Below are 24,098 nucleotides of genomic sequence, written 5' to 3' on the forward strand. Positions count from 1 at the left end.
GAAATTGGGTAAAATATGAAGGACCTGTAGAGAGGTAGGGAGAAATTGGGTCTCGAGACCGATCACCTGGCTGACATCTGCCTAACAGCCAACTACAAGAGCAGTTAGCCAGAAAATATGGGTCAGTAGGATGCTTTCTTGAAAAAGCTTCCAATGCTGTTGATTGCATGTGCAATGAAAATAACTGTTTCAAAGTAACACTATTTTTAAAAAAAATGTTTATGCCTATTGATATCACAACAGCATCACATGTCCAATACTGAAAGGATTTTATACTAGGATGTGGTAAAAGCTGGACAAGTTTTGTTTGGCAGCTTTGAGATAAAATTGTTTATAACGGTTTTCAATTTCTGATATTGGTGGTTATATCTGATGGCAGATCGGCATCATTTGCAAAAATAAGAAAGACCTTAATGCTAAGATTCTGTCAAACTGAAACAAATTCTGTTCAGCAGTTTTTAATTAGTTGTTTAAAGGTTTTACTACTTTAGTAATTAGGCACTTGTGATGGAAAACTGGTATTATTTATATAAACTAGAAAGTCCTTCAAGTCAGGATCTTTTCTGTCAAATTTGGTTAAAGCTGTATGGGTGGTATCTGCGAAATAGCACATTTTTTCAATAAACTGTTTCACTGAGAATATATAACCAATCAGACTGAAAATGAAAATTTGTCTTTCCTATTTTATCTAGACAATGGGCAATAACTCAGTAACTCTTGCCCATTACCTTCCATTTGCCAACTGAAGCTGGCAACTGTTTTTCCTCAAAAACCTAGAGAAAAAAAGTCAGCTGCTTGTGGGATGAAGACATTCAGAGGGATGATGTTGCTGACTGTGCAATAGTCCCTGATGGCATGCCAGTTTCACTCACAAGCATTCAAAGAGGTGAGCCTTCTTGCTTGTGTGATTCTCTCCACAATGGAAGGTTGTAAATCTTTCCTTTGCATGGTTCTCCAGACAGGAACCAAGTGTAATGGAGGAAATCGTGGAGATACATTAATTTGAATAAAAATTTAAATCCCTTTCTACCAGGATGCTTTCTGTAAAATTTGATCAAATACTGAGGATTTTTTTTATTTATATGATTCATGGATTTTTTAAAATTTGTATTTATGGCAACCATATTTGACAGAATCATTTGTACAAAAGCTATTCATGCCAGGAAGATTTCTTTCAAATATTATGTTTAAATTCTGTTTAGTAGTTTTTTTTAAAAAAAAAACAATTTCATTTCTCAGTGCTGGTGGCCAAGTTTAATGGCAGAATGGGATTATATGTAAATATTGAAAGAGGAGTCGTTAGGTCAATCTGGTCAAATAATGTTAAATGGTTTCTGAGAAGTTGTTTGATTGTTTGTCTATTTTTAGTAACTGCTGCCGTATCTGATAAACTTAAAAGCCCTTTATGACATGATGCCAAGTTTGGCTGAAATGTTGATGGACACATAATGCATACATGGGGCAACAACATAAACTCTTGGTCTTCATGGTCAAGAGATCTAAAAAGTATCAAACCTTTTATTACAAGGTGAGATTAAAACAACAGTCCTGTATAACACCCATGCCAAAATTTAAATATTCCAAACCTCAGCCACAGCCTCATAGAATCACTAACAGCCAATTAACTTAGAAAAATACATACAGTGTCATATAATCCTATTCCATGAAAAGTTCTAAACAATGAAATTGTAGTATATCTGTTCAACTGTTGCATTGATGATTATATAAAGAAATCCTGGCCACAAAAACAAGTTAGGAATTATTTACTAAACTGTGACATGCATTTCTGGAAATTGCATTCTAACAGAATCAACAATGACGTACAAGTCTCCATCTTGATCCTGTACGAGGGTAAGATACCGTTGAACCATTAGCAAAATTCTGACATCCCCTGTAGCAGCATAAAGTTGTAAGGCTTGTGCTGTCTGCTCTACCATTTTCATGAGCGGTTCAACCTCAGTTTGAACTGCAACAAAAAAGAAATTATGATGTACAAAAATAAAACATTCAAGTTGTAAGTAGCACAAAAAAAACACCCAAAATTCTACAGACCACATTGTCTCACTATGAACAACTGTTACCATACTGTGGTCTTAAATGAAGTAACAGAAAGAAGTGAAACCAATAAGTTTAGCAAATTTAGCAAATAATATATTTGCTAAGTTACAAAGTGAAAATTTTGGAAGAACTTACGATATTGTGAATTAAATCACAAATAATCCTAAATGTCCTATAGCAAAGACTGATCCAAATGAATTCCAATACTAAATGTGCTTATGTAATAATAGTCTTGAATAGGTTCATGTACCAACAGTCTTGTAATGATATGATCCAAGAAGTCTTTGAATAAATCCACAATAATCACAAAAGTGATTTATTCCAAAAAGTCAATGAGCACTTTGTAATTCCAAAGAAACTTTTTTAAATAAATGATTCCTTTCAAATTATACCTGAACACAACTGAAAATGATTCCACAAATTGATCTTAATACAAGAATGAATAATTCTGCTTACCACAGCCTTATATAAAAACCTAAAACAAAATAAAATGACCAGGATGTGGGTCACAATATCACTTACATAACATTCTAAGTTTGTAAACAAAGCTAGACCTTAAACTCAACCAGTAAACAACATGACAAAAACAAAAGAATGGTCAAGTATACCAAGCTTCTACCTTAAATTACAAAGGTCAAGCACACAATATAAATTAAATATACATATAATATATATTGAGAGAGAGAGATTTGCTTAATATAGTGAGCCAAATATGCATGAGAATTTAAGAAGGACCTCTATGGTATTACAATGGGTAAGTGAGGTCTCTTGGTTTAACAATTATTCAGATGCCAACCCTAGAACATATATATATCAGTAAATCAAACTATGTTGTTACTGTTGTTGTTGTAGGATTTAATGCCATTTTTCAGCACACTATAGGCTATACATGGCGGCCAGTATTAATGGTGGGGGAAGAACCCGGGAAAACCCTAGAAAGAACCACCGACCCATGAGAAGCTACTGGCAAGCTTTCTCACATACCCACATTGGCTGAATCCAAGACTCAAACCCATGCAGACAGAGATGAGATGGCAGTGATCCGTAGTGGAGAGCACTTTAGACCACTTGGGGCCCATAAATCAAACTATGCTTATATGCTGACGATTTCGACTTTATAATGGGCTAACTGTCTTTTTCATCGTTAAATATGTTTTCATGCATTGGAAATTGCTTTTAGAAAATAATGTATGGCATTAGATCCCAACTAGTTCCCCCTGAGGTTGACAAAAATCGGGAAGGTATTCTGAAGAAGAAAAAGAAAGAGTGTATTGGCCTGACTCATAGCTTACTTGTTTTGAAATATCACAAAATATTTTGATAATAAATAAAAGGGAAATCTGTAATGTTTGCAAAATTTAAGTTAAAATTGCCTGTGCTAAACCGAGGGCAGCAATATGTACAATGTGCATGTCAGTCAAGCACTTTTTTGTTACGTCCCTTGAGTCAATCTGTTTACTGTCTTAATAAATAAAATGTAGCCAGTCAACCTATTATGAAGTCGTCTGGATTTTCATGTACTAAGGTGACCTGGTATGTGCAGAAGGTTACAAAGGTCAATCAGTTACAGTAATAAATGTACAATAATGATTAGTTTTACATAACAAAATTGGAAAATAATTGTGGTTTGAAGTCAAATAAGCAACAGCTTGATAATGCTGGTTTACTGCATGAACAATATGGGAAATTTAAAGCATCTGAGTTAGTCCTGTCAAGTTAGACTTATTCCCTGACAAACGTCACTGAATCTAATATGAAATCCCAATCCTGATCAAACAGACAAGCCAGCATCCAGATTAGATTGCAACTATTGTATTGTCATAACTTTTGCTATCATTCCATAAGGTTGTAATTTACAGGTCATTTCAGTAAGTCTTAAGGCCAGATTGTAAGGGTTTGCAGGTCTTAAGTCCAGCCATGACACACTGTTGAATTATTTTCAATCCATGTGGTCATATGACATTGCCAAAAGATACAATTATACATTCAATGCTAGAGAATCATTATCTCCTTATTTTTTGTCTCAGAACTGAATGGATAAACAAGAATTCCATGAGATAATGTGTCTTGCCTACTCGGCTGTAGCATAATCCAAAGCCTTGTATAGTTACTAGAGCCATAAAACTAGGTCACTGTGACCATAACAGTAGGTTATTGACATAATTAATATTTGTATTAAATTTCATTACTGTACACACGTTATAAAAACTGAGCTAAATACAAGTCAGTGATGTACTTTGGCATATGATGAGTAGTATCCTCTAAGATGAGTATGCCAATTAAGTTTGATGACTGCATATACAACGTCAGAGAAACTGAGCTAAATATAAAATCTACATGTAATCAATGGAGCTTGAAAATGGGTGACTGTAATCTACTTTTGTCAATCACACATAGTACCCTCTCAGATAAATACACCCATCAAGTTTCATCACTGCATATACAGCAATTTCAGAAAAACAGACTTATAAGCAAAATTTTCATGTACTGTAAATTAGCGAATATAACACATGTCAAGTATAACAAGCACTCATGTATTACTGTTTTTCTATTGTGTGTAAAAAAAAATATATTTGACTACCCACAGTCATATATAACCAACAGGTTTTCAAAAAGATTAATAAACAACCCAATTGTGTTGGCTTCTTTTCATTTTGAACATAATATAAAATACACTGGGTACAGTGAATTATCCTTTGTGTTTACCACTTAATCACAACAGAGCCATTTCAACCAGACTGGGTCAATTCATAATTAGTTTCCTAATCTTAAGCCATTTCAAACAATCCACAATGATGACACATGCTCTACTGTTAAATGCAGGACAAAAGCTGTGCCTTTCCATTACCAGTAATTCAAGATCAATAAAATAGCCACCTAAAATAAATACTTGCCTGATGGCATGAACTACACACCTTCCAATTTTACAATAAACAATAATAACAACGGCTAGTATTCAGAACGGATTCCAGAAATGTGAAATTCTTTTTAAAGTTGACATGTTTGCAGTAGATCTTAAGCCAACTATGGCAGTGAATCAGATCCATCTATGGCAGTTTAAGATTTTAGTAAACACAACAACATTGCTGTAATTCGTAAATTTATAAGTTATTAAATTGGAGATGCTGATTTTATTATGTTGATCTTAACTTCTTGCTATTATATCATCTTTAAATTTAGAAAATTTTAGTTGAAATGTAAAACATAACTATATAATCAACATTAGATTTGTTTACCGTTTCAAACTTGGTGTACTGTTTGAAATAAGAAATTAGTTTTTTAAAGTATTACTACATTGGGTAATGAGAAAAATCAAATTGTATAACACATGGACATATATATCCTGTGTGGGTGTGGGATGCAAGGAAGGGAAAAACTTGGTTAACCCATGTGGCATATTCACTAATTAATGGTCACTGCTGGAGCTTGATGAATAAGCTAAAAGCAAAAAATTAATGTTGATCTCCACGTCAATGACAGCACCATCCAAAAAGTGATCCCTATATCCTGTCTATGCTAAAAACATAGCCCAAAATACTATTTCTCCCAAGGAATCGAAGTTGGAAAGAACCCACAAAGATTAACTTTAATATCAAAGCCATTAGGTACCATATATACTTACTTAGGAGTCCAACTGCAAACAGAACAGACCAAGATCTGCTGTCACATAATGCACTGGCAGATCTTTGTGCTGTTTGTTAGGGGTAATATGTAGACCACACAACACAGACCCTAATATGCAGGCACATTATGCTAATGCAGATCAGCATCTTTGTTTTTGCAGTATTATTCAACTTATTATCGAGTACATACAGTACAATCGATACACATAAATAAAAGAAAACAGTCATATCGAGATCCCTGCATTTTGAACATGATAAATGGATGCATTTTAGAATCAAGAAATAAATATGAAAAGTAATGTCAGTAAAATGAACAATCTGCTACTATAAGCGTTTGGCAGAAACAAATGATGAGATAAGTACAAAAATAACATTTCTGAAAACCTCCATCATTAAGTACTCTTTCTGTCATGCATAGATTATATAAGCAATGACCATCATCAATGCATCATATATTGTTCTTCTCTGTTAGGGGAATCCTGATGGCAAGAAATAATAATCTCACCTCACCCCAAACAATGGATTGGTTAAAGAGTCAGTGGATGAGTCTACATGACCTATAGTTTATTCATCTTTAGGGTAACATGAGAAACGTTGTTGTTGTTGTTGTTGTGGGGTTTAACGCCATTTTTCAGCACACAATAGGCTATGCATGGCAGCCAGTATTAATGGTGGAGGAAGAACCCGGAAAAACCCTGGGAAGAACCACCGACCCGCAAGAAACTACTGGCAAGCTTTCTCACATACCCACATTGGCCGAATCCTAGACTCGAACCCATGCAGACAGAGGTGAGATGGCAGTGATCTGTAACGGGGAGCGCTTTAGACCACTCGGCCACTTGGGGCCCTGACATGAGAAACGTAAAATTGTAAATGAAACTATTTAACAATATGTGTTCATTTTTTTTCCAAGAAACTAATACTAAGGTAAATGGAATCGGAATCTGTAAATAGAAACCCAATGAATTTTACAAATTCTAAACATTCCAAGTCCCTGTAGGAATGGATGTCAGTTGCATATATCCTAAGTAGTGTGTAGTATATATGGTTTTAGTAGGGTATTACAATAATCTCTAAGTTAAGACCCTGGGGCTAAGTGACAGGGGACAGGAATAAACCCAAAAGTCAATAAAAGTTACATCCATAAATTTGTTATTTTAATACCTGGTAAGTGCATATATGGTTTTGTTTTATTTTGGTGTACTGTGGCACAGCAATATACGTAAATTACATAGTGCACAGACAATTAGAATAAAGTGCTTTGCCCAAGGACATACCAATGTAGCAGTAGTTAACCCAGGTTGATCTGATGGTAGGATTCAAAGGCAGGCTGATCTGATGGTAGGATTCAAACCCAGGCTGATCTGGTGGTAGAATTCAAACCCAGGCTGATCTGATGGTAGGATTCAAACCCAGACTGATCTGATGGTAGGATTCAAACCCAGGCTGATCTGATGGTAGGACTCAAACCCAGACTGATCTGATGGTAGGATTCAAACCCAGGCTGATCTGATGGTAGGATTCAAACCCAGACTGATCTAATGGTAGGATTCAAACCCAGGCTGATCTGATGGTAGGATTCAAACCCAGGCTGACCTGATGGTAGGATTCAAACCCAAGCCAATGTGCTACTATAGCTCCTACCTTGTTTAGTTGTCTCTTATGATATGGAAGACATAATATTGGGTATGCCCTAACTAATATTCTACATGCCATAACTTGCAAGAGTTTTGGGTGGGAATCTCAACAGTTTCTAGTTACAACCCAGGGTTAAGTTCCTGGATGAAGTCATGAACTCTGGGTTCAATGTCAGTTGACTGTGAATGTTTATTTCAATGCCCTATAAAGTGTATACATGGTTATAGGGTGGGGATCACAATAGTTGTTATGTTCTGATTGCCTCCAGAGCTGTATTCTTAATGGAAGGGAAAGACCCAAGGCATAACTCAAGTGTACCAGTCTGAAATGTACTGACATTTGGGTCGTTCATCATATATTCTGATTCTCAGACATGTGAGACGTACAACGCTGGAGTAATTTTAAATTTATGTAAAATGACCCACCACCACCACCCAGCCCAACCTGCAAAAGCATGATACAAATTTCCCAAGGGCTGGCACAATGTAAACCCACAGGGCTATCACTGATCAAAGTTTCCCGTGTCAAGCTCTAATGGTTTGTGTGTGTATATATATATATATATATATATATATATATATATATATATATATATATATATATATATATATATATATATATCCAGACTTTTTCAAGATCCCCACCCACCCACCTGCTATTTTAAAAGCATAAAGATACTACAAAATCTAAAGACAATTACCTTCAACATTTCTGGTACGTGCCACTTCTACTTTCACCTGAGTCAAGCTAGGCTGCACACTTTGTGTATTTGTGCTCTTTGGCTTCATCTCAGTTTCTTCCTTAGCTTTCTGTATTTGAATTTCTTCCAATCTTTCCAAAGGAACATCTCTGCTTTGAAGCACTGACTTGCTATCTGCTTTTCCTTTAGGTTGTATTGATGGCTCATCATGGAATATATCTTCCTTTAGCAACATCTTTGATTCAAAATGACCATCAACCTCATCAAAGCCATCTGATGCTCTCTGCATCCCTCTGGTAGTTTCTACTGCTTTGTACATCCCTCTGGTAGCACATCTTGGTACTAATTGTGTCCCAGTACCGGAACTAAACGGACTAAACTCAGTTTTATGAAAAGTGTTACCTTCCAGCCCTAATTTTGGGATTGGGTTCAATTCAAATGCTGCAGGATTCTCAGCTAGGCGGAGAAGCAACTGCAGGTCAGCATCATTGATCTGGCTGCAATCTATTTCTATTCCATGTTCACTCAAATCAGATTCTGATGGTGAGGAAAGCAAGCTAGGTGGAGAATATGGGTTAGGTTTCATGGCTCCATTCGGGAAGGATGAAAATTCATTGGTAGGAGGAGACATACTACCTGCATTGGATGCTGGTGAAGACCCATTTGCATATATTGTGGGAGAGTGTCTATTTGTATATGGCATTGGTGAAGATCCATTTGCACACAGTAATGGTGAGGTTTCATTAGCATATGGGGATGGTATTCTGTTCATGTGTGAAGATGGTGAACCATTCATATGATCAGGATGTACTACTGGCATTCCACTCATACTGTTGTACCAGGAATTGGATTGCTGGCTACTAAATGGCTGCTGAGGATACTGTTGCAGTTGTGGTCCAATATTAGTAATAGGTTTTTTTCCGCTGATTGGGAATCTGGGCTTTCCTTGTTCCACTACAAAAGAGTAAGAAACGACTACAAATTTAAAGTAATGAAATGTGGTCCAATGCTTCTTCCAATTACTTCCAACAGATAGCATATTTACTATGTAAAAGAACAACATGTGAGCACAGAAGTGACAAGAGTACAAAAATCCTGTGACCAAATTCTATTAAAAAACAGGAATTTTAGTTTTAAAAAGACAGGATTTCTAAATATTGGGTTGATTTTTTGAAGAAACAAAGGCAGTGTTTGCAAATATTTTTTGTGTGCATTCAACTGAATTTTGGACATGATTTGTTTCTAAATTAGCATTTATCTCACATCCTAGAATAGATCTTTGCTGACAGGAAATCATTATGTCTTTGATTATTCAAAATACCATTCATCTGCATCACTAACTTATAAATAACTTAATCAAATGTATTAGAAAGCAACATGTGTGCATAATTGGACAAATGTGCTGCTCACAGAGCTGCCAACCATCCAGACTTGCAATTAGTTAAACGAGGGATACAAATTAGTAAATTCTGAACACAATTTGTGAAAAATTATACCATGACAGCAGCTCCATCCACTTTGATGGTCAGTATTGAATTATATAAAAATATCAAAATAAGTGGAGGTGAAAACATTTTATGTGTAGTGTAGTTTAATTATGAAATGGTATTAATCCAGAAGATGAAATGTCTAATGGTTACTTATTAGTGGTGCTCATAACAATATAACTAAAGCAAATTACAATGTATCCTAATCTTTCAATATCTCAAAAATTACTACGCTCGAAAAAGCTGTCTTCATTTAGTGTCATTTAAAGGAAATTAAAGTTGCTATGAGTATGAACATGTGCCATTTAAAAAAAGATCAGTTGGGCCCCAGTTTTCTTCACAAGTATTTGTAAAACTTCTGTTCTAAATATGGATTATATACTTTACAATGCTTGCTACAGGGCAAACTAACAATTGAATACAGTTCGACTAAGATCACAACAAGCAATACAGGACTGTTATCAGCATCAGTGACCACTGCTGATATCGTGACTAGCACTTAATGGGATAAAAATTGTTTTATTCCTGACTTAAGCCGATTGAGAATTCAGGAATTCGTGATTTCTTTGCATGCAGCATGAATCCATGAATCACTATCTAGAGTCATGAAATTCATGCCAAAATCATGAGGGTTGGCAGCTCTGTGCTCACCACAACTGGGTAACTGAGATGTACTTTGCTGCATTTAAAATTTCTTTAAAATTGCACCCATTTTCTGTGTCTGGGCTGCAACTTCTATAGTTCTACACCTAATAACTTCAAAGGTAACCTTGGAATGCATATTTGGCATGGCCATATTATGCAACAAAACTCAGTCACTGACCTACATTTTAGGACTTAATGATACCTGATTACAACCCTGTCTGGGTTCTAGGTCCAGATACCAAACTTACACTTACAATGAATCTTAGAATGAAAGTATTTCAGACATGAAGCTGGGTTACTATGACCTCTTGCCTGGATTCTGAACACTGTTCCAAGACAGTGTCTGAACTCTGGTTTCAAAGCCTTTTAACCTATTTCCACAATATGTTCTTTGTGGGTGCATCTGGGAGAAAAGACTGTCACACAAAAACCTGGTTGCTGTAATCTACTTTAAATGATTAGCTGAACACTCCTAAAGATACCGACTCATGATATAGAAACAGAAGCAGCATGTAAGCTTTCGCTCACTGATTTCAAGACTTTTTAAAATACCATAACACTCCAGTTATAACCTATGGCCTAAATAAATGGGTCAAAAGAATTTGTTTCCCAGGCAGTTTATTTTCACCAGGGATACAGATGAAGAATGAAAAGACTATGTTTGTATTGTGTCAATCTGGTTTAACTGGTGGAGATCTCTCAAATAATGTCTTACTAATTTTTAAATTTTTTTATATAAAAGAAGAACAAGATAAACTTGTAAACCCATATCTCACAGGGGCAAGTATTACTGACCTCCTTTATTGGAAAAATGATTATGAAAGCATGAACGGTGACCTCCCATTCTCTTAGGTATGTATGATTTCAATATCTATATAAATGGTATTTTTAGGAGCTTTGCAGCACATCAACACAATTGGGCTTTTTTGTACTGAGGCAACTGGAGTAATGTGCCTTGCCCAAGAACACATCACAACAGCTGACCTAGACTCGTCTGATAATAGGATTTCAAACACATTGTTTTGGTCCTGAGTGTGGCATGCTAACCACAGAGTCACCATGGTTACCTTACCTATGTAAATAATGTAACACCTACCTTTCTCTATTGGCACAGAAACTGGCATATTGACAATGGTTGGAATGCCTAAAAGAAAGGAAAAAATGTCTAAATTTATGATTCAACTGCCATCCATTCTCATTACAAGGTAGTTGCATAGATGCAAAATATAAGATTATTTCTGGAGACATCTGTACCTATAATGGCAACTTTCAGAAGTGAGTAAGGTTGTAGAGATTTATTAAAGGCATTACGGCAAATAATTTGAAATAATTATTTCTTATAATTAAAAACCAAGCTCTGCAGAATTTAATCTCTCCTGAGAACCATGCTCTGGAATGCAAAAACAGAACAGAAAACTATAAAACAAAACTATGATAAAACTGTAACAAAAAAACAGTAGCATAAAACTTGTACACAAGAGTAACATAAAATTTTAAACATGATGCTGTCACTTCCACAAAGAGATACCTATGTCTCACAATGCTTATATAGGTAAGACACAAACATTATTATTGACATCATGTAAGAAGTCAAAACTTTCATTATTGACAGTTGTATAGTGAGACAAAAGCACTAGTTAATCCATGGGATTGATGCACTATGGGTGGAAATTATTTAAAGGAATTAAAGATAAGACCATTCCTTTAACTGTTGAAATAATATCTAATACACTTCTGCAATACCAAGAATTCTAAATTAGGTGTTGTGGTGAACATAGTGGCTGTCAACCTAGCAACATTTTCATTTTGGACAAAGTAGATATCATTAGAAGTCTTTTGGTGAAAACCCAATGTAATAATGATCAACCATTCAGGGGGAGTATTGACAACTGGCACCATTATTATTTTGGACCAAATGGGTATTATACAAAGTCTACTGTTGAAAACATCATGTTGATATAGTCATCAATTTGGGAGGATATAAAAATACTTTCAGGATATGACTTTCCACTCAGGAAGCATAGCAATAATGATTTTCAGTATGGCTGTTGTAGCAGCTATATTGGATGGCAGAACACCATTTTCATTTAAAACCAACTAGACATCATAAAAAGTATTTCTGTGAAAAACTCATGTTGATTCAAACATCCATTCATCAGGAGTAGTAATAATATGATTTTCAAGATGGCCACCATGTGACAGTCATAATCGATTTCAGATCGGCGCCATTTTCATTTAAGATTAACTTGACATCATAACAAGTCTTCTGATGAAAACCCCACACATCAATAAGACTTTCTTTTCAGGTAGAGTTGAGATAACAAGATTTTTAAGACAGCTGCCATGACAGCTATATTGGAAAACAAATCAATCCATTTCATTTAGGATCAGCAACACATCATAAGAAATCTGTTAGTGAAAACATGATGCTGATATGACCTACCATGAAGGAGGTATAGCAATAACAAGCTTTTCAAGATGGCCACTGTGGCAGGCATATTGGACATTAGATTGGTACCAGTTTCATTTAGGACCAGCCAAATATCTTAAGTCTTTGTGTGAAAACCCCATGCTGATATGACCATCCATTCAGAAGGATTGGCAATAACAAAATTTTAAAGATGGCTAAGATGGCAACCATATTGGACTTCATACTGGCACCATTTCATTGAGGACCAACTAGATATCACAAATCTTTTAGTGAAAACTCCATGCTGGACTTCATATTGGCACCATTTCATTGAGGACCAACTAGATATCACAAATCTTTTAGTGAAAACTCCATGCTGGACTTCATATTGGCACCATTTCATTGAGGACCAACTAGATATCACAAGTCTTTTAGTGAAAACTCCATGCTGGACTTCATATTGGCACCACTTCATTGAAGATCAACTAGATATTGCAAATCTTCTAGTGAAAACTCCATGTTGGACTTCATATTGGCACCAATTCATTGAGGACCAACTAGATATTGCAAATCTTCTAGTGAAAACTCCATGTTGATAAGACCATTTATTCAGGAGTAGTGATATCAAATTCTTCAAGATGGCCACTGTGGTGGTCATACTGGAGATCTGAGCAGCACTATTTTTATTTGGGACCAACTAGACCATAGGCTGAACATGTATGTAAAGTTTCATGGCAGTCCTCCAGGTAGTTTAGGATGAGTAGCGATAACAAACTTGTACCAACAGATGGAAGTAAGGCAGATGATGTACAACAGACAAAAGACCATCCCATACATTCTTCCAGGCTTAAAATCTTTACTGTCAAACAATAAAATTATCTCCACATACAAACTTATGAATTTATATTTTGCTGAATATTATAAATACCAGTTAAAAATATCTTTCTCAACATATTAATGAGCAATTGAACAATGTATGATGTAGGAACCACAAAGTAAATTTTAACACAAGTGAATATATGTACAAAAATTTAACTAATACATTCAAATGTATTTTTTTTCCAATTTCATCAAGTGCTAAATTTTGAATTCTATCAAGTTCCTAAAATAAGTAAAGTTGATATTATCACATTAAACTGTGGATAATGTTTAAGAATGTATCAACCCTTTATGTTAGGTTGATATTTACCAAATGTACTCACTCATAAGTTGAGTCCAACTGCAAAATCAAAGATCCCAATCTGCTGTAGCATAATACACCCACAGATCAAGATCCATGTTGTTTGTTTTACTGATTACTCTTAACAAGTGCATAGACCCAGATCTTCTAGTGCATTGTGTGACAGCAAATATGGGTCTGCACAGTTTGCAGCTGGACTTAAAAAAGTATATATGGTATGTTTCATGATTTGAATACAGTTCATTTCTAAATTGGCAACAGATAAACAAGTCAAATCTCTTAAAGAAAACACTTCTTGCATGGGAGAAGAAAAAAAAACAGGTTCCACTGACATAAAAGCCTCTAATGAAACCTACAAAGCATGAATGAGACAACATTTTCAGTATCTAGGTATTCCAAAACAAGGAAAGAAAATAATGTGAAGAAAAATCCAAATCATCAAATATCATTCTTAACAATCTCTGAAACTTTACATCTTGCTTTACTTTAGCAGAGTGAAATTGACCTGGCTTATGTAGCCATTCATGTACCAAGGTTACTTCCTAGTCCGGATGCCTCTAAGTCACTGAAGGTAAAATTACCTGTAAGTTAAGAACCAATCAGAAAGCTTGATGGTTCAAAGTCAATTCCTTCCTTTTTAATTACATATCTGTGGGGAAAATGCTTAAAATAGCTAACTACAAAGTACAGTGATGTAAATGGAATAGTACTGGGTTGTACAACTTTATGTAAATCATTTTTGCTTTTAATAATATTACTATTTATAAAATTAGGGTGTCTGAACTAATGATTGAGTAGATAACAATGCCAATGATAATGACAACTTATAGCCCAATATATAATGTATAACAAGAATGGATAGAAAATGTCATGTAGTAAACAGCCATAATTAGGTTCACACTCTTCCAATTTATACCGACTTCTATAACAAGAGACAACAGTTTTGAAAAAATGCAACAGAAATAATGAATTTATACGATGTGACTGATTCATTTACCAACATATTTGGCATTTTCAACACTTAATAGAAAACATTTGATCAAAACTGTTAAGATACTATAAGCTTTCTATACCATCTTATAATGTAGGTTACAGGGGTCTGAATGCTTAAAATTATACAATTCATATAATAATGATCTCTTAAATTCAGCCTTTCTCATATTAAAAATTTTTCAAAAATACTCCCAAAAGCCATTAAAGCTGTAATTCAACTTACATGATACATATTTACCATACAAGTCTATGGGATTTTCAACTTAGTCTTATGGCTCTTACTATCTGTGTGTTGTATTACAACCTCTAAAGTATGAAAAGGAAGTGAAATAGATGAACAAATATATACATTTAAGTCTGTTTCATTTTATTAACTACATGAATTTTTTAAATTTATTACTAATTGTATTTTCAGAAATTAGCTGTTAATGAATTACTGTGAATATTTTATATTTCACGGGGTACCAATTTTTTTTTTTTTACAGATTCTGTAGTTGTTGTATACTATTACTTTGAAGACTGCTGTCATGGAAGAGTGGTTAAAGTCACCAGTCTTTACAGATCATTGACACATATCACATCTTTCCATGTGAGTTAGTTCAAGTCTTGGTTCAACCAAAAGCGGTATGTGAGAAGCTTGCCAATAGTGCCAGTGGTTCATCCTCGGGTCTTCCTCCACCAAATATGCTGACTGTCATGTATAGCTGTATAGCCTATCATGTGCTGAAAAATGATGTTAAACCTCAAAAAACAAACCTTTTGTGGAAACAACAGGACCCATTCCCCTGATAACAAATTTAAGTACCAACAAATATGTCATCTTTGTAAAACCACAAAAACTAATTTAAACTAAAATATTCACACTTAATAGATTTATCAGCACAACCCTAATTCTGAATAAAGAAACCTTGTTACAATTTTACCATTATGCACATGTCCGTTCTGACCGCTTGTCTGCTGGTTGTTTCCTCCACCACTGCCACCACCAGGACTAAATAGTGGTGGCTCGTAAGATCCAGGATTATAGCGATGCAATGTCTTCTTCCTCTTCTTTACAATTTCATCCTTATCTGAATACAAAAGAAATCTAGGTCAAGCTCATACCTTGTATTACAGAAGATTGATCTACAGCCAATGTCTCCACGAAACTCAGCCAAATGCAAAAGTTTATATGGGTTACTAGAAGGTAAATTATAGGTCAGCGACCTACATTTTTACATAAGATTCTACTCCTCACTGCACATTTAAATACATGCAGCACACATCACAGTGATCTAATTTTGACTAATGATGCATCCAGATGCAAAGTTACACCTCTCTGCAGGTCATAGTGCCTAAGAACCTGAGTTAAATGCAAAATGTTACTCCAGTTAATGGAATGTGAAATATAGGTCACAGTGATCTAGTTTTGACTGGATGATGTCTTCATGATGGATTCATACACCTATTTTAATTCTGCATGCATAAAGTTTTAGAGGAATTGGACTAACCGAAGCCACAACAAGAGTGTTGATGTAAGATGAACTGAAGAACATCAGCAATCCACATCGCATAAATGGAGGAGTTATCATTTGAGATCAGGATGCTTGTTCTAAGCAGATTGAAGGCCATATATCTTTATGACATAAATATCAAACTCATCCAAAATTTTGTACAAATGAAGCTTTCCAATACAAAGTGGTTGAAACCAAACAATAAGTTTTAATTTTATGGAGTGTTTAAATCTGCTAATCATCAAAAAATCTAAAGCTCATGTTGGGATAAAACTTCACAGAAAACTTGGTTGAGATCAAATGGAAAATGCAAATGCTACTTAAACATTATTTAAAATCCACAGGGATGCCTGTGAGTGACAACCACATTTGATGGCTGATATAAGCATTACTTGTATACATTCAAAAAGTATTAAAATCAGAATGCACTATCATATTTGGTGAAATTCTTTTGAGCTATTCTTTGGGGTTTTGTTTTGTTTTTTGTTTTTTTGATGAAACTGTTTTAAATCTTTTCTATATTTAAGTAATAGTGGCCTTCTTCAGCCAATGATGAGGGACTTTATTTTGAAACATCACTTTGAATGGCTGATGGTGAAAATTCAACCAGAAACTCAAACACTGTGTTATGATTTCCTGGTAAAACTCAGCAAAAATTACATGCAACTTGGTTGGTGAATATATTTTCATCCCTGTTCCTCATAATTCACCTTCTGCTAACACAGCAGAAATGAGCTACTCTTGTAACTAGGACCAACCAAACTTAATCTAGTTAGTATAGTAAAACCTGCCTGAAAAGTCATTTCTGTTATGCAATCATATTTGAAAAAGCATATATCTGTTGGCAATTCCTGGCATTAAATTATCATCACAAGCCATGTCTTATAAGCAAGCACCTGTCTTACATGGCCACTTTGTCACATCCCAAAGGAAAAGTCCCTTCCATGTTAATTTGATTCATGGGTAATAAATAAAAAACAAGGTTAAGCTGGGCACTTGTCTTAGCAACTGTATCACTGACTACCAGTGAGCACATCAGTATAAATCAGTTTTTTATTATCACCATGATGAACATTGCTATGTTCCATTGTAAAATGGACATGCTACACTCCTTAAAGACTTAAGCTTACGTTTGAAAGGAAGGATCTACTAAAGTTATTGCTATATGGCATGATGAATGACTGCACCTTAAAGTAAGGAACAACCCTTTTCATTGGTTGAACAAACAGCTGTTTCCAAAAAAGGTCAACATCAAACTTTTCTGATTTTATTTATCCTCATAACCACTGAGATGAAAGAGAGTGCTGTTACAATAAATCTTGATATAAATCTGAACTAATACAGACATAATTTATAAATATACACAGCAAACTACTTGCCCCCTCCCCCAATCACAATCCAGTCAATAACATTTTGTTATAATTGTTTACTTTATTTTTATATTGGCACCAATACTGTCATGTGCTCTGTAAAGGGTGCCAATACCTTACCTTATTACATAACAACAACAACAATAATAATAATAATAATAATAATGATAATTGTTGCATAAAATAATGAAAATAACATATTTTGCATATGTATGAACTCAAAGGAAAATTTAACAAAAATGCAGTTCAAGAATAATGGAACGTAAGCAATACCAATGTCATGCACAGTTACCGTACATACATGACATTCTCAGATAAGAACAAATATCATAAGCAATTTGAACAAATAAATATATAAATTTGATAAATTTATGATGAAAATTTGTTTTAGCACTGGTAGGTCTTCAATAAGCTACTTCAACATTCTGCACATTGTTTCTTTGTTCTTCCCTCATTTTCATGTTAGTGTTGACAGAACAAGACTTGACAGGATGTTTGCTGAGCTGCCCAACTTTGCCTTGTTTTTATGATACATGAATATTAATAAGAATGGTCAACAAACACTAAAAAATCAAAATTGATTAAATATAGTAAATTTTGTAACTTAGCTTTTTCTTAATACTTGTTATTTTCCATGCAACACTAAATGTTCCTCAGAGACACATTACACAACATTGAAAAGACGCAATCCACTGCCAACAAGTACATAAACTATGCAACTAGGAAGTAGTTATCAAATTAAAACAGGTAGAAGCTTTAGTCAGAATACCGCAGATATATAAAAAATCCCCTCTAATCTAAGGCATTTGTAAACAATTCATATCACAGTCTATACAATAGTCAGTCATACTGTTCAAGAACAAAACATTGTTAATTAATCTTACAGTCAAATGACCTTCCTGAAACACAATACTTAAAAAACTACAATTTAAAACTTAACTATCCAAATAAACAAACTATAATGATCTAATGCAGATTGCATACAGGTACATGAATGTGTCAATCCATTCTAACCAAGCACATTGTTTAATGCCATGAGTTTGATACATTTATGAAGAAAGTTTAACTGTTGCAACTGATGCATACATTTTATCAGGGTGCATACATTTTAATTTTCCCACAGAGCCTGTTATCCTACATATGACATTAACAATGAAACCAAATATGTAGTTATAACTTCAACAAACTGAAAGTGATCATGTAACTACACTGAAAAACATTCCAACCACTAGGTATGGGAATCATAAGTCAGGTGACCTAAAATATTACCTATTGCCTGTGGGTAGTAGGTAAATGACTTAGGATCACTGACTTCTTGATCCGATTTTCTCTGTAGCATTATCCACACATTCACAGCCTTGTCTATGTTTGTGTCACGGTAAGCAGGGGTCTTAAACACGATGGCATACTGAAAACAGAATAAAGTTTTCAAAAAATCTTAGTGAAACATTGGAGATCATACACCAGAGAAGAGCTTTAAAAAATTAGCTGTATATGACAATGAAATAATGAATTCTGTCCCTTTTTACACATCTTTTTCAGTAGAAATAGTGTTTGTTCTTTCCTGTATAAGCTTTAAATGTCAGTCCACTGGCACAGCTGGATGAAGTGTTTGAAAAAAAAATCATCTGTCTGTGATGTACTAAATCATTTTCACAAAACATTGTTTATAGCTAAAGTCGAGACCACAACTTATCTTTTATAATCTGTTGGTGTCTGATTTGAAGCAAGATTTTGCTGGTAATTTATATTGTGATGATCATGTAATACATAAAAACAATAAAGTAGTAGCTATTTTGGCTGGTTTTGTTGTTTTTGCAGACCAGATTCTTCAGGCACTTTGACCAAATGTTGTGATTGGCTGGTGTTTTTGTTTGAGCAGACTGGATTCTTCAAACGCTTTCACCAAATACTGTGATTGGCAGGTGTTTTTTGTCTGAACTTGGATTCAGACACTCTGACCAAATGTTTTGACGGGCTGGTGATTTTGTCTGAGCAGATTGGATTCTTCAGACACTTGAACCAACTGTTGTGATTGGCTGACAAATAAAGCTACTGTCTAAAATCCTTAATTATTCTGCATACTGGTGACACATGATTGTGAGATTGATATCGCCATTATACAGGGTGCTGAATTAACATTATACCATATGTGCTATTCTTTTTGAAACACGAAAGATTGACCAATCTGGGTCAATAATGTTGCTTGATAAACAAGATGTAAAACAAACTATGAAGTGTTTTATTTGAAATGTTTCAAATGCAGATATTTTTGTTGAAATGTGCAACAGTAAGACCATGATTTATTTTATAATAGTCTCAACTTCAATACTATTACCCACATACATTTCTCTGCAGAGTATACCATAGTGTAATCAACAAATACATGGCTGACCTCTATGATGCTTTCTGTATTCTCCATTATATCACAAAAATAAAACATTAATGTAAATATTTTAAATGAAAAGAAATTCCAGTGAAATTTACTCATACATGTATTTTGTAGAAAATTACATGTCCCATAGAAAAATAAATATCTGTTTGATAGTAAGTGGACTATCGGAAGAAATATTGAAAAAAAATGTATATAAAAAGAATGTTAAAACGGAGTTAAAAAGAATAGGCTAGTACTATTCAAATTCAGTAACGAGTGTATTTATTTACAATTCTTTAGGATCTTCAAACTATGTAACCAGTGTTTGTATTTATCGTCCTTTAGGATCTACAAATTCAATGACAAGTGGTGTGTTTAATTATAATTCTATATGAAACCTTCAAACCCTGTATTATAAGTCAAAGCTGAGCTACTGCACTCTCAAAAGCCATACACATGAGTGACACTGCACTTTTTATATGATTGTCTGTGGCTGAAATATTTACACGAACTGTTTTTACATTTATATACAAGGTACATGGTGACCGAGTACAATTATGAATATCCAACTACCTTAAAGGAGACCAGAAACCAATGGAAATATTGGATAATAATAAAGGTACTATAGCAGTAAACCTTATTCTGAAGTATCATCTGCGACCGAAATGCCAATATTAAAATATTGGCCTCTCTTCTAGGAGCTGAATTTCCGTGACCTCGTATGCAAAATTTCCGCGCCTAGTCGGTTACTTTCGGGATGTGACGTCATAGTAGCGACTCCAGCAGCCCAAGTGGGAGTTGCCAGAGTAAAAGACAATACCGTTTTGCGTTGCTTACGGGTGTAATAAAACATTAAGAAAAGCCAGTGGACAACATTTTTTTTTCTTTTCCGAAAGATAAAGGCATACTGAAAGAATGGATACATTATTACAGACGAGTCGATTTCAAAGCAACACCATACAGCCCTATGTGCTCGTTACATTTCTCAAAGAACTGTTACGACAGGGATTCTGAAAAAATGGCAGCTCAAGGATACGCAAACGCTAGGCTTAGACAAAAAGTTGGCTCTGTTCCAGACATAACGTTGAATATTTTAAATCCTGGGAAAAGTGTTGAACGTGCGAGTTACGAAAATAGGCAGAAGGCTGAGTAAGTGACCACAAAATGCAACAATCAATTCACAGATCTTTTATCTACACCAGCAGTGCTAAAAATAAATCGGATAGCCCGACACCCTGGGTCCCTCTGGTTTTAGTTCCGGCCCATCCTGTATTCAAAATGAGGTGCCCGTCAGGCTTGTCGAAACAAAAATTGTTTGCCTGAGGAAACTTTGATCGCGCTGGTGAAATTAGTAAATGTATTTTCAAGATGTTGACATGCATGCCTTAACATGGCACAATCTAAATCAAATCAATACTGTCCAAGGTGAAATTTAGATTTGATTTTAATCAAATGGAGGCTTTGCCAAAAATAATATTCTAAACCTGTCGTGTTTCGAGAAAACACAATTTTCAGTAATCTTATAAAAATTACAAATTTTTTAAAAAAATCATTGTATACATGTAGTATGCATAAACGGTAATCTGTAATGATTGGAACTGATATAAAATTATTCCTTGGGCAGTTTAAATAACAGCGATTAAAAGAAAAGAGGTCAAAGTTTCACATTAAATGGCTGACAATAGAAACTGGGGGGGGGGGACTATTGACCCAACCCCTTGCCCCAATGTGCGAGCGCCCATGGGACGTACCTTTTCTCCATGTGATACGCCTTATTATTCCCCCAGGACAAGCCCATTTTGCATATTCTGGTCAGCTCTGGCTAAATTGCAAAATAGCTAAAGTTTTGATTTAAGTACGCAAACAATAAAGCCGATGTGACCGTGCCGGTGGCCTAATGGTTAGAGCGTCCGCCTCGGATGCGGGAGGTCGTGGGTTCGATCCCCGGCCGAGTCATACGAAAGACTTTTAAAATGGTACTAACAGCTGCCTCGCTTGGCGTTCAGCATTAAGAGGTTAGTGTTAGGACTGGTCGGCCTGGTGTCAGGATAATGTGACTGGGTGGGACATCATGCTACATGTCTGCGGCATGATGCCCCAGTGCTAGACATCACTATAAACTGCCACATTGCAGACATCGTAGCGATATGACTGAAAAATTGTTAAAGCTACGTTAAAAATCAAAATCACATCACATCACAATAAAGCCGATGTGACTGATGAACATATTCCATCCTTGCATTGATCTTGTGAAAAGGACTGCCCTTCGGACATACTTCAAAGAAACCCTGTTCGACAGTGTGTGTGTGTGTAAGCACCAGCAATTGATTGCCAAAATAAACGATGCCTATTTTGTTGTTACTTACGATGCCATGGACTTCAGGTTTAAGTCTTAATGCATGTAACACTGTTTGCTGAACAAGATATTTATTCAGAATTAGTTCTTTAGGGCCACATATACTGCATGGTATATTTTGTTTTATTCCTTTTAATTTAATTATGGTAATTAAACTTTACATATACGGTCGAGGAATGTCATGTGTTAACTGGCCGAGTTTCTTTGGCGGAAATGGAGATGTGATTTTTGTTTGCAGAGAAAATTTCACAGTGATCATTCATTTAAGCTAATTGGTGACAATTGTATTCTTTTAATTTTGTTATACTATAGTACTGTTGTAGTTGTTTAAAAACATCTGAAATTTACTTGAATAATGTTTAATTTTCACGTTCTATTTACTGAAGAAGAAAAAAAAGAAAAAAAATGTGTGATATTAATTATTTCGTCCAGTGCCGGATTTGGACGTGTGTGCGTGTGATTTGAATTTTTAACGTAGCTTTAACAATTTTTCAGTCATATCACAACGATGTCTGCAGTGTGGCAGCTTAGACTGTGGATTGCATACGTTATATCTATTTATAAACGGTTTGGGGTTGGTTTTTTCTTCTTCTGACAAATGAAAATTGACAGACATAATGTAATTATCGGGACTTCGCTGCGAAAAATTTAGAGATATTACGAGATCGAGATGTAGATGAGGAAATACCCCCAAAATCAGGAGGTTTTTCTTCCGGCTTGAGAGTTGACAGGTATGAACTGTCCGGGCTTGTGGAATTTCAGTCAGGGCTTGAGTTTATTTAAGTCACCTGCCCGGGGCCTGTGCCTAAACAAATTCTTTTAACACTGACCAGTACAGTACATAAACTATTATATCAGACTGCAGATTCAAGTTTTGAATGTGCAACCCAAATGTGGTCTCCTTCCGTCTGCCTCGCTCGCCAATGTTTATGTTTGTATTCGAGGACTGGCTAGTATTGCGTCACGGTACCACGTGATCTGTCGTCTCATTAAAACTCGGAAAAACTCGGCAATTTACGGAATCGTGGTATCTTCCATGCAATAAAATCACTACCCGCTTACGATATTTAATTTATAAACATGTCAGTCGAATTAAAATCTGTAGAGAATTACATACGTAGAAGGAAAATTTTGATTTCTAGTCTCCTTTAACCTTTATAGCTCAATTTGTCTTCTGGGAAAACTTCTTGTATGTTCCTGATCTAGAATGATTGATTGTGCAAATATTCTTTTCTTAGTCTTTGGTATAATGTTTGCTTCTTCTACAAAGTCTTTTTGAAAATATGTATATACATGTAAAACAATTTTACTTGTGCTGAAAGAGATATTACAATGATTTATAAGTGTATTTGGAATTCAAATCATTAAACATTTGAATATGTTCTAAAATGTATTGTTAGAAAATTTACTTCAAACCAGAATCAATTATAAGAAAATGAAACTATTTGAAATTTTCAAAAAGGATACATAATTAAGTTATATTAAATATGCATTTTTTGCCAACAAATGATCTAACAATTTCAGATATCTTCCCCGGTTATGTTTTAAAACAGAAATACTCTAAGCAAGAAACTTATATTGAGGAGAAAACCCATTCAATTTTATGTTGAAAATTATCCACCTGCAAATATCTAATTGCACTTCACATCCGCTAATCCTAAAAAAAATTGTGGCATTAATGATGTTACTGTTTGCAGTCTATTGTAAGATGTGTGTCATTACACAATTAAGGCTATTTTGTATACAACCATGCTGAAAAACCAACAGAACC

General features: G+C 34.8%; 1 protein-coding gene across 3 annotated transcripts in view; it reads right to left on the minus strand.

The window, feature by feature from the left end:
• Nucleotides 1-24,098, minus strand: part of LOC149806032 (nuclear factor NF-kappa-B p105 subunit-like) — a 100,041-nt gene that overhangs the window by 22,894 nt on the left and 53,049 nt on the right. For all 3 annotated transcript variants that reach the window (XM_089950885.1, XM_089950886.1, XM_089950887.1), the window contains exons 9-13: nt 18,867-19,005; nt 15,658-15,804; nt 11,248-11,295; nt 8,020-8,973; nt 1,825-1,966 (exon numbers count right to left, since the gene is read on the minus strand). In XM_089950885.1, the coding sequence (XP_089807011.1) occupies nt 1,825-1,966; nt 8,020-8,973; nt 11,248-11,295; nt 15,658-15,804; nt 18,867-19,005 (1,430 nt within the window). The remainder of the gene's footprint in view (nt 1-1,824; nt 1,967-8,019; nt 8,974-11,247; nt 11,296-15,657; nt 15,805-18,866; nt 19,006-24,098) is intronic.

Source organism: Sinohyriopsis cumingii, chromosome 2, assembly GCF_028554795.1.
Source record: "Sinohyriopsis cumingii isolate HCF-2022 chromosome 2, ASM2855479v2, whole genome shotgun sequence".
Taxonomy (NCBI): Eukaryota; Metazoa; Mollusca; class Bivalvia; order Unionida; family Unionidae; genus Sinohyriopsis; species Sinohyriopsis cumingii.